Source organism: Cuculus canorus, chromosome 5 (assembly GCF_017976375.1).
Source record: "Cuculus canorus isolate bCucCan1 chromosome 5, bCucCan1.pri, whole genome shotgun sequence".
Lineage (NCBI taxonomy): Eukaryota > Metazoa > Chordata > Aves > Cuculiformes > Cuculidae > Cuculus > Cuculus canorus.
This window is the reverse complement of record NC_071405.1, coordinates 33,167,609-33,183,919: the sequence shown is the minus strand read 5'-3', so window position 1 is coordinate 33,183,919 and position 16,311 is coordinate 33,167,609. Positions and strand designations below refer to the sequence as shown.

At 34.3% G+C, this 16,311-nt stretch overlaps 1 protein-coding gene across 1 annotated transcript in view; it reads left to right on the top strand.

Moving 5' to 3' along the window:
* The window catches only part of CCDC73 (coiled-coil domain containing 73), a 99,257-nt gene that overhangs the window by 40,111 nt on the left and 42,835 nt on the right, over nt 1-16,311 (top strand). Inside the window, 2 exon segments of the mRNA XM_054067293.1 lie at nt 3,507-3,653; nt 13,225-13,296. Of these exon segments, the coding sequence (XP_053923268.1) occupies nt 3,507-3,653; nt 13,225-13,296 (219 nt within the window).

The following is a 16,311-nucleotide window of genomic DNA, read 5'->3' as shown; positions in this document are numbered from 1 at the left end:
ACAATAAGGACGTGACTCATGTATTTTATGTACACATGCATTCAACTGTAGTGACAAATGGCTTCATGCTGTGTGATTAAATGCATATTAGCATTTGCCCTAGGCATTTGATTATTACCATCTTTACTTCATTACATTACCACACTGTATGGCCATATAATTTATAAGATAATACAGACATCACTTTGTTGCTGATAGGAATTATTCTGTTTTATGGATGGTGTCCTTTAATTTTGCCTTTCATGGATTATAAAATTGGTTAATATCTGCTGAAGTGAATCACTGGAGAAGCAAATAAAGATGTTGGCCTCGGGTCACAATGTCATTTGTGATACTGGCAAAATCTTACAGCCTCATTTATCCCTGTACATGATTGATAACACCATGGGTTAAATGGAGAAAGCTTTGCTTCCATTAAAGGATCATCATGAATGAAGACCTCCCACTTAAAAGTCAGGCGTGATGAGAAGACAAGAGACTATCTACAGGTCAAATTAAATAACTTAAATAATTTAAGTGGAATGACAGTGTAATTTGTTCATTCTGTGTTATTACCCTGACCCCTATCAGGCTTATAGGCTAACTTACTTTCTAGTGTAGGGTATTTAAGATGTAATTTTTAATAAGTGCTTTTCAAAGATATAAAGCCTTTTACGGCACTTAAAATTGTGTTAAAATGGATTTTATAATGTGCTTTTTAAAAAGTAATTTTTGTCCTTATTTTGTTAAACATAAAACAAGTAATAGGAAAACAAATGTAGTAAATGCTTCAAATTAGGAACTTGAATAATTTTTACTTTAACTTTTAGAATGTTCCCATGTATGCTCTGTTATTTGTCAGAATACCTGTAAAATAATTTTTTAGAAAAATAATCGTTAAAGTAAAAATACATCTCCTTGGGAATATATCTGATTACATGTGTATTTTCTTGTATTTACTGTGTCAAAGGACATTTATTATTATACATCTTTACTGTATCTCTAGACAGGTGTATTAATGTGTGATATTGAAAGCAGGTATTTTATCAGTATGGTAGATATTTTGAAATCTTCTGTGACTTTATTATTTTATTTTGCATATTTTTGTTTCTAGTCAAGCATAGCATAAACTGTTCAGGCAGGTAACTAAGTTCTTTGATCTCTCTGTGATGTAGGAGACCACAGAGGTGTCTTGCACTCAGCTCAGAGGAAGAAGAGAGGGAGCGTGCATGACAGATACTGTACCTTGCAGTTTGCAACAGCAGACTGTGAAGCAAGTTGTTGCAGTCTTAGAAAAAGCACTCTGAGTACAAATTTCCCATGAGCAAATAGTACTTGCACAATGAAGGGACAGATGAAGGCTCAATGAGCTTCACTCAGAAAAGACTTTATCCTTACTCATTGCATTAGACGGGTGAAGTCTTTTTTGTCAAGTGCTCCTACTGCGATCAGTGAGCTGAGAGAAAGCCTGTGGATGCCTGAGGCCCATTTTGTTCCATCCGTTGGACTACAGCATTGGTTTGAAAATACGCCTCCATGAAAATAATTCTCACATTGCTTCTGTGATGAGAAAGAAAATTGCAAGCCCTAGTGTTTATCGGTTAATATACATTCTTCTACTGGTTGACTTGAATAGATGTTATTTCATTACTGAAGTGCACCTTGTAGGATGAAGCCCAGAGTCAGACCATCCTTCTTCTCTGTCAAGGTTTTCACAAGCACTGTTATTTTTTGCCCTTATTGACACAGGGTATCAGGATTCTCCATTTGGTAACAGATGTCTTGTAGAAATCCAAAGCTGTAGAATCCCCCAACTCCAAAGCTGTAATGTCATTTGAGAGCAATAGAATTGGAGCATGCACCATGTCTTAACATTATATTTGCAAAATCTTGCCCTTCGGATCAGAACATAGCATCATTAAAAGTGAAATCAAATGGCTCCTTGCCTAGTCTATTGTGCGTGATATTAGCATTTTTTAGTAGTTTTGTAGCTATGATGATCTCTCAACACTTGATATGCTATGAAAAGTTTTGTTTGTAGTAGTGCTTCATGAATTAGTGGTACAATATTTGTCAGTAAGGAAACAATTTTGAAAACTTGGGTGAAAGAAAGAAATTTTTAATGTGCTTTTGGGAGGTTCTGACTTCATAAATCCTAAATTATTTGGCTAAAAAAAAAAAAAAGTAGTTTGGGGTTTTTTGTCCTCGTGCTTTACTTGAAGAATAAAACCCAAACAACCTAGGACTAAACTGTGTCTAAAATGTATGCAGACTGGCTGCACAGTGCCTGATTTGTGTTGGCACATTGACACAACAAATTTGTTGCCTGAAGTGGTACATGTTTGTACATTGTTCTTACTCAGACTTTTATTTGCTGCCTTTTTGGAAGTCTTTTAAACGTGCACACTTTGACACTGACAAAAGAACTTATGTAAATATTTTGTACTGGACAGTTCAGTATTAGTCACATGTTTTAAGATGGAATAAAAAAATCAGCCTGATTTTTTCTGGTTTTAGCAAAAGCTTTCTTTCAGTAACTTGGAATAACTGTTGTGGTTGGGCAACTGAGCCAGGCATCAATCTGTTATCCATGACCAAGCAGCTTAAATTTGATCTATGTTAGGGTTTTATTTAGACAACAGCAGAAAAAGTGGTGAGCCCTGATTTGTAGTTGTTATGGCCCCGTGATAGAGACCAGGTCTCTGTTCTTGCAGGAATTCCTTCCTAAGGGTTCTGTGGCAGTGGCCAGGTCAGTCATAACTCCTGTGCTCTATCCCTACCTCTGTAATTCTTAGTACAGAAACACACAGGTCTCTGGGAAGGGATGGCATTCTGTATTCTCATAGAATAGTGGAAATTCAGTCTCAAATATTAAAAAGAAATAATTTGGAAAGTACAGTTGGAATATGTACAGTTACCTTTTTGTAAATTAAATGCTCACTAAGTTTTGTAATCATCTCTGATGTGATTATACAAAAACACTCTGTCCCTACAGAGACACATGGATCTTCTTGTTTGAAGATCTTTCATCTTAGGGGAACAGAACCAAAAAGCTTTCTTATTAAAATTCAGAAGCAGCAACCATGGCTACTTTCAGTTCATAATTTCAAGCCTCTCTGAAGGTCTTTAAAATTGGTGTGCCTGTGATTTTTGTAATCTCAAGGTAGATAGTGTTCTACTCTTCCGTGGCCTGATGTGTCTGTTGCAGTACCTTCGTGCCAGTGCTGGGCAGTAGCTCTGGAGAAGAACCAACTGCACTACTTCGTTTTTCATGCTTATCACAATCTTTGTTTAAAACTAAGCTCAAGCCAAAAATAAAGAGGAAAAACAAATGAATGTGGTGAATAAAGCTGTTTGTTTTCTTTTGCAATATTGCACACTAATTTAAAATGAAAATATTGTTAATAGCACAGTGGCTGTAACTAGTAGTTTTGCAAAGAGAATTTGCTTCTTCATTTGTAAGTTTTGTGGCTTGAATATCCTCTTAAAGATAAACTGGAGAGGAAATATGCATTTTTGTTTTACAGAAACAAGTTCCAAGAATGGATGAAGATTTTAAAATGGAGGCTCTTGACTCTACTCTTCAAAGTCCATCAGAGACATTGCTTTCAATTCGACTGTTAGACTTCAAAACAAGTTTATTGGAGGCAATAGAAGAACTGCGTATAAGAAGGGTAAATGTGCTTATATTGCTTTATAGCGTTTCTTTGTCTTATTTCTATCTCCTTGTATTGAATCACCGAAAATGCTGCACCTATGTGTAAACTTCATGCTGTATTTTAAGTAATTCACCACTTGAGATTTTTTTTCAAGTATCATAGGTTTAAGCAGTGTCTGTATTAGAAAGATCTCTGTAGGCAGCACAAAGACAGCAGGATTGCATGGCAATGAATTTGGCTTGCTATAATAATGTACAAAGCTGCTACAGCTGATCACCAGGCTATTGACAAAAATTATCTACATTACATTTTTTTTATTTCATTATAGTGCTTCTCTTTACAAGCAGCCTTTGATAAACAAAGGAGAGAAAAAATCCAAGTCATCACCAAGTCCATAAATCTTTCTTATTTAATAGATTGATTTGCCATTTGCTAGAAAAGCAGTAGGTTTGACTTATTTTTCCCTGTTTACTTGTGCTTTTCAGAATTACCTAAGAGGGCAAATAGCTATTGTGATAACCAAATCCACATTATTTCACCATTTTTTAATTGCTGAACTGTTAAGCTGGAGCCCTACAATAAAAGCATGATAGTATTGGGGGGTGGAGAAGGTGTTTTGTTTTTGAAATATGAGTTGAATAATCTTGTTTCAGCACTGTTGAAGGCAGCTCTATTTTGCTATGGTTAATTTTTCCAGTTATATTTTTCTGATTACTTTTTTGGTTGTATGTATGTAAATGATTGTTTCTACTTCTCACCTTAATGTCTCTTACTGTTGTATTTTTGAAAGAGCTGAAGTATATCTTTCTGCATTTGATGAATTTGACCTGTTCAAAAGATGTGTATTATTACTTTAAAAAATATTAGTATTGATGACATGCTTGATTTATGTTTATTTTGATCTAAGTTAAATGCTCTAATCCTCTCTTTAAAACCCATAAACTAAAGAACGACTGCCATAAAAAAAATTGAAGGCAAAAGCTGCGTAATCCTACATTCTTGTATCCTTAGACTTTTGTCACGTTGGAAGCGTTTTAATCTAGTCTAATTATTTTTGTATTAAAAATTGAAGTCTGAAGAATTTAACTTTGATAATAATTATTGGAGTGTACTTTTCCTCATAAAATCTGCTAGCTAAATTCCATTTGCATTGTTAACTTTACATTTTCATGTACTTGGTCAGAGCCTAAAATGTTTAAATTAGGCTATGGAGTGCCATGGAGTTTCATCTTTTGAGATTTTTTGGTTTGTCTTTCTTGTATCTACAATGCTAAAGAGTAAAGGACTCTGATTTTGTGATCGGTTGACTATGGAAGGTGAGCATTATTTTGGCTTAAAGGTGATTTTAGTTTCAGAAGTGATACTGATGTCAAGAGCCAATTCTATAGCTAAGACATGGCCCTCACTTTCTAAAATATTCTTACCTTCCTTCACCATGAGAAAAAAACCCATAGCTGGCTGTAGTTCCAAATCTAAGTAATTTAAATTACAAAAAAAGTTAATCACCTTACAGATAGTAAATATGAAAGCTTAAAGTATCCTTGCATGCTTTTTTGTTACTTGCTTTGCTTTGACAATCAGATCAGGAATGACTGCTTAGAACATTTGAAAATTGTAACATAGAACATTAATATTTGGAACAAGCAAGGGTTATAAAATAAGATGGCTGTGCATAGCACCATTCATTTTTTTTTTTTTAAGTAGAGTTCTGTATGGATGTTTTTGCTCAAAAAATAATGCTATGAAATCTTCTCCTGATTTTAGCTCTGAATCTCTTACAAATCAAACCACCACAGGGTTATCCTGTCAATTTATAATCAGCCCAGAGAAAAACGTAATGCAGAGACGAAAGCACAGCACTAGCTTGGAGAATTATAGTGCTTGTCTTCACTGTGGTAATTTTTCCATGAACAAGAAAAATACATACTAATTTAAACTGTATCATCTGCTAAATAAGAAAGTCAAGTCAGAGTTAAAGCTCTGCTGTTTTCTTACTATTTTTTCCACTTCTTTTCCGAGTTGCTCATGAGGCTCACAGGAGACTGAGAGCCAGATGGAGTCAGTATAGCCAAGTATGGTGGGCTTTACTCTCAGTTTTAGTCTTTGACCTGTGGCTTGACCTCAGATGAGATATTTTGCTTCTGTTTCTCTTCCCATTATTGGTCTTGCTTGTCACTTCGACAGGAGTCTCTTCAGGACAGGAACTATCATGTATTTTGAGTTTAATAAATTGCTTTGAATGGTTGGTTGCCTGCAGTGTAATTTAAAATTCATAAAAATAAATTTCTGATGAAATTACCTTGTATGAGGTTAGATAAATAAAAATTAAAACAATTAAGTATTAAAATATTTTGAGATTTGATACAATTCATACTATTTTAAAGTAGAAATTTAATATTTAAAAAACATTTAAATAAATTCATTGAGTTATTTCAGAACATCTGTCTGGTTTTCACTTTTCTTGGTTAAACATATAGGTGTAGTTAAAAATAACTTAGAGGAGTTTCTCATAATTCTGATTTTTTTTCTTGAAGTCACTGTTCTGCTATTTTACAGATTAAGTCCTAGTTAATGGTAGCTTTGCATGTTTATTTTGGAGAATATATTACTTAAGTTATATTATATAAAGCTTTTCTTTATTCCTTTAGCTGTTTGTAGAGTCTTTACTCAATATGGACTGACTTAATATGAATAAGGAAGTAATTAAAAGCTATGAAACATTATATTACTCTTTCCTCTTGCCCCCTGGGGATTACTTCACACCCCAATAGTTTGAATGTCCTTTTATTTTTTTGTCAGTTTAGCTTTCTCACTCATCAAGCTCCGAACAACTCAGTCATTGTTTTGTGGTGAATATCTCATTTGCTTTGTTCCAAAGCCTGTCAACCTTGTTCTGCAATCAGCTGATTTCATTTTGTTGAGTAATATGAGACAATCCTTTGTTTTAGGGATAAATATAATTGATTTTGACAATGTAAAGTTGCGGCGTAGTAGGTCAAATTGGAAGTCTTTAATGCTTCCTGAAGTATAGTACATATAGGAGAACTAACATTAGGTTTAAAGATAATGTTTACAAGGACAAGAAAGCACCTGTGTTGTGTATTGAACTATTTTCTTCCTTGTACTAGCTATAGAAAAACATTCGTAGCCAGAAAAGCTTGTAAACAGAAGAAATCAAGGAAGTTCTTCTTTACTTCCATAGAAGTGTATTCTAATACCCTAGGGATTTATATCTTTTGGGCAGCAGTTGAAGCAGGGGAGGTGTTGAGTTGAATTCAAGAAAGATAGGTTTTAGTGATTTTTAAAATTTTACTCACATTTTTCTTTGGTGCAAAGGACAAGTTGCAGTGACTGGACCTGATTCCACCTGTTGAGGCTCTTTTTGATGCTGACTGGGATATCACAAAGTCTGGCTAATACTGTAGATTGTCATTTGTGCCTTGCGTTTATTATATTTTATACTTTTCTTTTTAGTAAAAAATACAAGGAGTAAATTCTGCTCTTTTCTTTTGGATCAGTTATCATCTTGATATAACTTAGTAGTGCTTATTTTTGAACTGAAATACTTTCCTTAATTTTTTTTTCCAGCTCCCAAATTTTCTCGCATTTCCCACAAAGTAATTTTTTTTTACCATAAAAGAAAACTGTGTGGTATTAAAGAATATTAGAGTTGCAAAAGGCATTGGGATTATCCATAAAAAAAATTATATGTTCAGATATTTTAATATTTTAAATAGGGCTTTTAAGTATTTCTTTTTAAAATCCTGAAAGCCAATCTCCACCCCGTAATTTTGTAAATTGAAGCCATATTGACTTTTTGTTATTGGTAGTTACCATCCTATTTACTGTCAAGCACTATATGGAACATCTCCCTTGCCTGAGCTAAAAGAATGTGTTGACATAGCAGGCAGTATTAGAATCAGCCACTGGAAGTGAGGAGGAGACGTCTGATTTGCCAGGAAATTTCATATTTGTGCTCACAGCATGGGAGTGTAGGGCCTCAGGACTTCTTGTGGACAGGGCTGTTTTTGAAAGGGCAGTTGGTTCTATCATTTTGCTGCTGTTGTCTATAGAGTCTCCTTCTTTGCCCCTAATGCTCTTTCTCCCTCTTTTCCCTGTTCTTTTCCTAGTTTCTGTCCCTTTTTGTCTTCTGTTCTACCTTCTGCTTCGATACAAATTAGAGCTCCCTTTTTGCTTACCAACTTTCATGCTGACAGTGAGCAGGCACTGAGAAAGAAAACACAAGGATATTTACTAACTTATTTGCAAAGCGAGAGAAATCCTGAGTCATGTCTGTTGTCATGACATGTCATGACATGAATGTTATGGCTCCCACAACACCTTGGGTTTTTTCTAGTTGCTGTTCTCAGAAGCTGTAGCTCACACTAGTTCTGCAGAGCACTATGTGCTCTTCCTTTCAGATAGTTTTGAGCAAGTCATCTCAGTTCCTCTTACTCTACCTTTGTTGTGCTTTGGCTGTTCCAGTCCAAGTTCTTCAGCACAGTGGCCGAAGTTTTCTTAGAGGAAGGACACAAAGGATCTTTGCTCACCCCTATCTATTCTCTCCCATTCCTGAAATACCCTACAGCTTCCTGGCCACTATGAAAGGGGTGGCACTGTACAGTGTAGCACCACCTAGCACGTTATAGCTCAGGATACCTGATTTCAGAATGGAAGAGATGTACATGACTGTGCAGAGCTAAATTATCTATTTGGCAGTGTTTCGCAGATGAGATCGGCAAGCGGACTTCAGTATTGAGAGGAAAACTGAAAGTGGCAGAATAAGGCTGCTATTTGCTGAACATTAAAAAAACAAGTATGTGGCTATAAAAGAAAAGCAGTCCTAGAGTTTATGGATCTCATGGCTGTGATGTACCCAATGTTGTTATTCAAACCAATATGCAGTGTTGAGCTTGTAACACCTGTGTTAGCAAATAATGTGGATTTTGGTTAGGAACTGATAAATGTAAACATTATATTTAGATAGAGGAGATTTATTTAAATATAGAACAATTGCAGTCTATGTGGTGGAAGTAGGACAGAGCAATGAAAAATTTCCAAGGAAAAGAAGTGGTTGGTACACATTTCTGTTTCTCTGATTATGAAAAAGGAAATATTTTGAGAATAAATCCCAAATATATGGTTATTAAAGGTTTTGGTTAACTGTTGTAATTATTAAGATCTAAAAATGATGTATCAGGAACTAAAGTTAGAATAAAGCTGTTATAGATATTTTCTCTCCTTTTAACATTTGTCCTGGGAACAAAACTTAAGAAGGATATATAAAAGTTATACTGGACTGTTTAGTTCAGGAAAGGTATTCTAATTATAGTATGAAACAACTTGAAACTATAGTTTCTGAGAGTACTGTTTGATTGACCTGCATGAGAAATTGGATGTGCAATTTTGTAGGAGGTAGATTATGAGTTTGAAAAAGATAATAAAAGTACCTAGCAGCAGTTTTGGCTGCTTGGACATGAGCCAGCTGTACTCTGTTCCTAAATCTGTTCAGGGTCAAGAATTGAGGGGGCTTGACCAATCCACAGCCCATCTTGTAAAACTACAGCCTGAAGCAAGCAGTTTAAAGAAGGCTTGACACTTTGTAAAGGTTATAACAAGTAAATAAACCAGCAAATTACTCCTCTTTTATTGTTATGGTAGTCTTTTTTTATAAAAACACTTAAATCCATGTAGTCCTAAGGCATCTAATAAAAAACGAACACTTTTAAGGTTTTGTGGGTTTTTGATACCTCCTCAAAGTTATATAGATTATTATTCTCCGAAGTGCAACAAAAATGTTTTTGTTTTATTAAACAGCTGGTGGAACTTCTGAAAAAAAAGTGCTTCACAAGTTTTAAAAGCTTTCAATTTCAAGTGGGTAAACTGTATATGTTCTTTGAAAGAAGTAAAAATGATAGATATGGCTTATAATTGCTAGCGATTCTGCACGTGAACATTTTTAGCATGTAATTGTAATTTTCAGGTTAAGTGTTTATGCTGTTGGGTTTTTTCAACAGTAGTTACATATATACACTTTTTTGATAGCTTCTAGGTTTTCCTTTATAATTTCGGAGTAAGTTGGAAGGGCGTTGTTCACTTAGAACTTTGGTTCTTATCCTCTTTAGTATTCAAAGCAAAGGGCTCAATTAAAGTGGAATTTAATGCAGTTTTCAAACATGTATTATTACACTTATTTAATTAAGTGTTAAGCGCTCAGTGTGGATGTGGAAGTTAACAATTATAAATACCTTAGCTTTTAAAATCCTGTTTCTTGGAACAATTGTAAAATTTTAAACCAAGTACTGGCACAAAAATCTGAGTATTTTCTTTTCAGTGTCCTAATTACGTTTAAAATACTTACACATTTAAAAATGGAAATGGTTTATATGCTTCATTACAGACAATCTGCCAGTTCCATTGCTTATAAAATCTTTTTGGGTTTGTACAAAAATTACTTATTTTTATATACACCAAAGGCTTGGTTTCATTTAGGTAACTGTTGCATTTTGGGAAGCCCAGTCTGTTTGAAGTTTTCTTTGTCAACATTCTGTTGTGCTAGTATCTGCTGTATTGCTCCCCTTTAAAATACTGCATTCTTTTCCATTTATTTAATGGTAAGTTTAGTGCAGAGAGATGCTCGTTGATCCCCAACAACCATTGAAATTACCAATATATTTGCGATATATTTCAGTGAGGTTAGAATCACAGTGCATGTGTTAAACTTTATCTCTGTTACCACTTTATCTTCATAGCTGTATTTCTTTTCTGATGCTGGTTGCAGTTTGAAGTTTGTTTTATAACTGCTCTACACTTGAGCTTTCAGCTTATAAGAAATACACCAAACTAGACAAGTTTACAAAGAAAAGGATAGTTATATGCATAGGTCTTGAAGAAATGCAGGAATCAATGTGATTAGTTTACATGTTTCAAAATACATACATGAAAAATTACCTAATATGTTATAAAAGAGCATATTAGGACTCAATTGTGCAGGCACTTGAAGTATTCCGGGGACAGTTTTACTGTCAATTATGCTGACCGAAGTCCACGTTATATCTCCTGCAGCAACGTGTTATTGTTGCTTCTGTTGCACTGGTATCTATTCTTGGGTATCTGTGAGGTAAATGATCACCTCCTTCTACCTGTTTAGTTCTGCACTGGATCAAAATTCTGGTTTTGTCTCTGAAACACCCTTACGTACGCTAGTGCCTGCACAGGAGAGTGCTGGAAATGGCATAGTCTGGACTTGGGGAAGAATACTACTTGCAGTGCATTTTGATTCGTTTAGGAATATACTGTGTTTAAGGGTCAGATTTTGTAATCCTTACTTCTTTCTTTTTTGAATACAGCTTTCACTAGTAATATATCATTAATGGCATTTGTTGCTTAATGATGTAAATTGCTTAAGATTACGCTTCTATAAGAAGCTGTAAGTCAACCTTATTTGTTTTTATCACTCTGGGGAACTTAGTGGGATGTAGTTTCTTTCAGTACTTCTAGATTAGTATCAGAAAACATATCCATTGCAACTCTGAAGTACTATTGATTAAGGCAGAACTAGGAAGTATTGTTAATCTTTTCAATTCTCCTAATTATTTTTTTTTAACGTAAGGCATATGAAATATTTCAATCCCTTCTCCATCTCTATTCTGCTGCTACATATCAGAGAAGCAAAAGCTAGCAAGAGGAAGAACTTTTCTCTGGTTCTTTGTGAGCCAAATTTTAATTCTAAGTGCATGTTCAATATTTTATACGTAAAATTCACTTGAGTGTTGAGGCATATTTTCAGATCCCACAAAGTAACTCTTGAAATCCTTAGGAGTAGCCTCCTGTGGATAGAAGTGTGTGTTATTTCTGTCCACATGTGTGCCTGTAAACTGCCTGTTAATCAAGGAAGTCAGTTTTGACCCTAAAACCTATCAAAGATGTCAACGTCAAAAAACTGTTTTAAATCACCTTAGGACATATTTTGCTGTTTTATTTCTATTGACAGTACAGTGGGACTATGGATCAAATGTTATACTAAGTGAGAAAGGGTTGCAAAATCTTCTTTAAAACAGTTTTGTGCAAATTGTTGAAGTGTTTTAAATGTCTTTGTATTAAAAACTTGGTATTCCCATTTGTACTGGGTTTAGGAAAGATTTGCATTTCTTAAAGATGCAGCATACTTTATTCTTCATAGCCAAAACATTTATATTATCTGCTTAACTGTGGAAGGACGAAGAACCTCAGTTTGCTCTTCCACTCTTTCAGAAAATGTATTGCTTCCTTCAGAGGTGATTTTTCCACCTCTATGGTAAGTAATAGTTGTTTGTGGTGTTGTAACTCAGTAGAATTTTACTTAAAACTTGATATCAAGAGAAAAATCTTTTTGAGGCATGCTTTTAATTTTCTACTAGAGAGAACCATAAATGGCTTTTTTTTTTTTTTTTTTTTTTAGCTATCACTTTATCCTGTCGGATTATAGCCACTTTTGCAGTGGTCTGGGCTGTTGAGTCATTTCAAGAGTGCTTATATTTTCATTAATTCAGAATGCAGATTTTAAACTGGAGTGGGGAAGTTGAACTCAGAAAAGCATAAGCATAAAGGTGCAAATAATATATCAAAATACTGTAATTCAGTGAGCACAGTCTGAGTATTGGGAGAACTCTTTCACACAGTCAGTTTGGCCCTTGTTGGAGTGTGCCCAAAACAAGACCTCAATAAATGTTACTAGTGCACCAATTCATCAAAGAGAAGTCAGTCTTACCTTAATGTGGTTGCTCCTTCAAGGTGGTAATGTGGTTGCTCTTTCAAGGTGATCATCTGTGTGCAGAGAAAAGGCAGGAAGTTAGCCTTTTGAAGCTCGGAACAAAACATTAGTGTAACTTTCTAAGTCTTTAAAGGATATTATTTTGACTGTATGCAATAACAGGACAGCAGGGAATTGCTTATGATATACATCAAGACCCTAAATACTGTTCTTGGAAGAAGTCATGACTGATCAGGGAACCAGTTGTTCTTCCTTCGAGTATTGTATTTGTAAAGGAAGACCGGTGCTCATAAAAACTTGACTCAAAAGGGAAGGTGATTCCAGTTAGGGAAATTTAAATTTAATACCAGAATATTTCAGGAAAATTCTGATAAATTTTTAGCAACTCTGATTATCAGCAGATCAGTCTCATTTATTATCACATTTTGATTCTTGACAAAATGTTTCTGCAAGTACAGGAGGTGTAGTACACCTTCCTGTTACTAGCCCACCTTCTGGATTGTGAACGAAACTTCAGATTCCTCTGATTTTCCGGTATCTCATCTTATCAAAGGTATGTGTTGATTATCTGTGACTTCTGTTTAACTTCTTACATTCATCTGTGCATTTGAGTCAGTTGTTTATACTGCAAATTTTCTGACCAAAACACCAGGGCTCATCTGCTGTTTTACCACATTCAGAGCTTTTGTTTCCTTTTTTGCTATGCAGTGTGTAGGCCCATTCTGTTCTGTGTAGTGGATTGTAAAGGAAGGAGAATATGACTACACAATTTATATTATTATTTGATTTGCTGGTAGTCTGTTATATAAATTTGGTTTTTTTGTTTTTAATTAGGAAACAGAGATTAATTATGAAGATCAAATAAGTAAAATTGTCATAGAGAAACAGGAACTCGAATGGCAGAAGGTAACTTTCCTACATGGTTTTAGCATTTTAGCTGCTGGATTTTTTTTTCATATGGATTGTGATATGGTACAATTACTGTTTTTAAGGCTATTGTCATTTCTAATAGTAGAACGTGGTACCAATAGTTTATTGCTGAGCCATGAACTTTTGTAGTTTTTATATTGATTTGGATTGCACCCAATCTGGAAATCTGATTAACAAGAGAGTGCCATTATAATCTTTGGCATGACTGGAAATCTTCAGTCAAAAGGGATATAAATACTGAAGCAATAAGACATTTAGCTTAACGTGAGGCAAGTTGACACGTTAGTGTGGGGGAAGCTACACAGCAGCTTCTCTGTATTATGCTTGTCTTTGACAAGTGCAAGTACCAGCACAGTTGTACAAACAATATCACTTGCAATGTTTTGGAGGTGACAATTTTTCCAAAGAATTATTTGAAACAACAACTTCTATGTTAGACCTACTCAAAAGAGGTTTGCCAGCTTTTAAATGCTCAGAATTAAATTTTCAGTAAAATAAATCTAACATTCTTCTTAGGGTTAGGGCTCCTGAGGTTATGCTTTCATAGGAAATCCATTCCCCTCTCTAACACAATCAAGCCTATGACCCCTGTCACTAGGTCACAAGATAAAAGGCTCCACTCTGTATATTTTACGATCACAGAAAAAACAATAATTTCAGCTCTATCCTTGATCTTGGGATATTTAACATCTTAGTAGTAAAGGAAGACTATTTCATCTTGGAGTTCATCCTAACCATCTTAAATTAATAATCCTAACTATGTGCTTTTTTTTCTGCAAGATATATATGTGCACACAGAAACAGGAAACATTTTATATTTGTAAAAGCAACAGTGCTTTCAGTTTCTAACCCTTTTTGCTTTTCTTAACCTAGCATTGCAGTCCTTAATAACCTGGGTTTAAAAGGGATGGTTTCCATACATGCTGAGACCTTAACAGCAATTTAATTTAGTGTTAATAAAAAGATGGAACTTGCAGGCAGTTAGGTGAACTCTCTTTTTTTCTTGCACTTTGCATTTAACATTGGCATATGGCAAACCTAATGTAAACAATGAGTTGTAGATTTTAGGAATTTCATGTAAGCACATATGTACAGTTCTGGAACTTCAAAGGAAAAAGCTCATATGAGTTTCCAGTTCTGGAGATTCCAGTAAGATAAAAATGCTAAGTATGACATTTAAATTGAATTTGTGACCTGGTGGTTTCTGAACGCAGAATCACATTGACCTCAATAGTAGTTCACTAGGTGACAGCTTCCCCTGGCTTATCAAATGTTCTGTTGTATTTTCTCCTTCAGTCAACATTTCTGTGTTTTAGTATGTGTTTTCTTTTACCTTAAATTGAGCAAGCTAGTTTAAAATAAAGACATGACTTGAACTATGTTTCTGGTTTAATATTAAAATTTTAAAGCAGATCTTTTTCTACATTTTATGAATACTGTTGCTGCTAAAAAAAACATGCTCGAGTAGGGAAAACAGAATAACTCGAGACAAAATTCCTTTAAATGTGATGACTATACTCATTATGCTTACTATAACATCACAATATCAAAGGTGACTTTGCTTATATTTTTAAAAAGTAACTTTCTTTACTTTCCATGCACCATATTCATGGTATGTGTGGAAAATTTATTCCAAAACTGAATTTCTGAGAAACTTATATATAATAATTTTATTTAATAGTCACAGCTATGAGATCTGTTAGGAAGTAAATACTTGTAGAAACTTCCCAGTCTCTCTTTTGTAGTAAAATACATTACTTACATACATACAGTACAAGGAAGACAGATTATGAAGAGCTCAGTAATGCTTATTTCCAGTTATCAATTACATCAGTGATAGAACTGTATAAAGGATGACTGTTTGTGAAACCAAACTTATATCTATATAAATCATAATATAATATTGGTTTGAATGCCTATAACCTAAATCTATAATCCTAAATCTAAAAAGTCTCAATTTAATTGACAGTACTGCGGATATAAAATTTTATTCCTGTGATAAGTAGGAATCGTCCACTGAGAACAGCTGATCTGCTCTCACTGCAGTACTGTTTCTGGCTTTCCAGCAGTCTTGGCACACCCTTTACCCACCAGAGAACCTGGGTCTTTGAAGACAGTTTTAAGTGACTTTTGTTTTCACATTTTGGAATATTTGTCCATGTAGTATTGTTTGTTAGACGCAAATCAAAACTTCCTCTACCTATCTTACAAGGAATTAATGAGTATGCACATGAATATGAAACACCTTACCTTCTCAGACTCTTGTCTTGTATCAAAAGGCAACAGCTATCACTTGTGAACCTCAAAAAACAACACCAGTTTGCTAGAGAAAAGTAGTGATTTTGGAACCACTTTATGTCTGTATGACTCTCAGTTAAGACAGGAGAAGAAATTAGACTTCTTGTGTGAAACAAATGATCAATTTATTTTCTCCCAGTCATTCTTTTTTATATTCTCAATTTTTATGTTTTTCATGTAGTCATTACTTAATAATTTCCTACTTCACACTAATATTTCTTAGCTAAACACTCATCTGTATTTTTCATGTGATTTGTTAAATGACTAAAATTTGACTAAAATCAGAAAAACAGATCATTATTTTTTAAATGGGATTCTATTTTTATTAATGGAGATTATAATTAAAATTCTGTTATAACTACTTGGATCTTTGGAAGTAATGAAATATTTCACAAGTATCCCATAATACATAGCCTATTAATGTAAATTATTCCCATAATGAACTATTCCCTTTCTTAAAAACGCCTCCTTATTTATAACTACCTGGAACTGTGTCAAGATGCTGTCTTAAAATTGCAGTGGGTGTTGGATTGCTTCTGCAGGTTGATAGGATGGGCAAGAGTTGCTTGTGGAAGTCCTAGCAACAACAAATCTGAATTCATCAAGTGAGAATTGTTACCTGCTATGAATTAAAAAGAAGCCACTACCAAAAAGAGGATTACCATTTAACAAGTGTCTCTTTATAGACTTCAT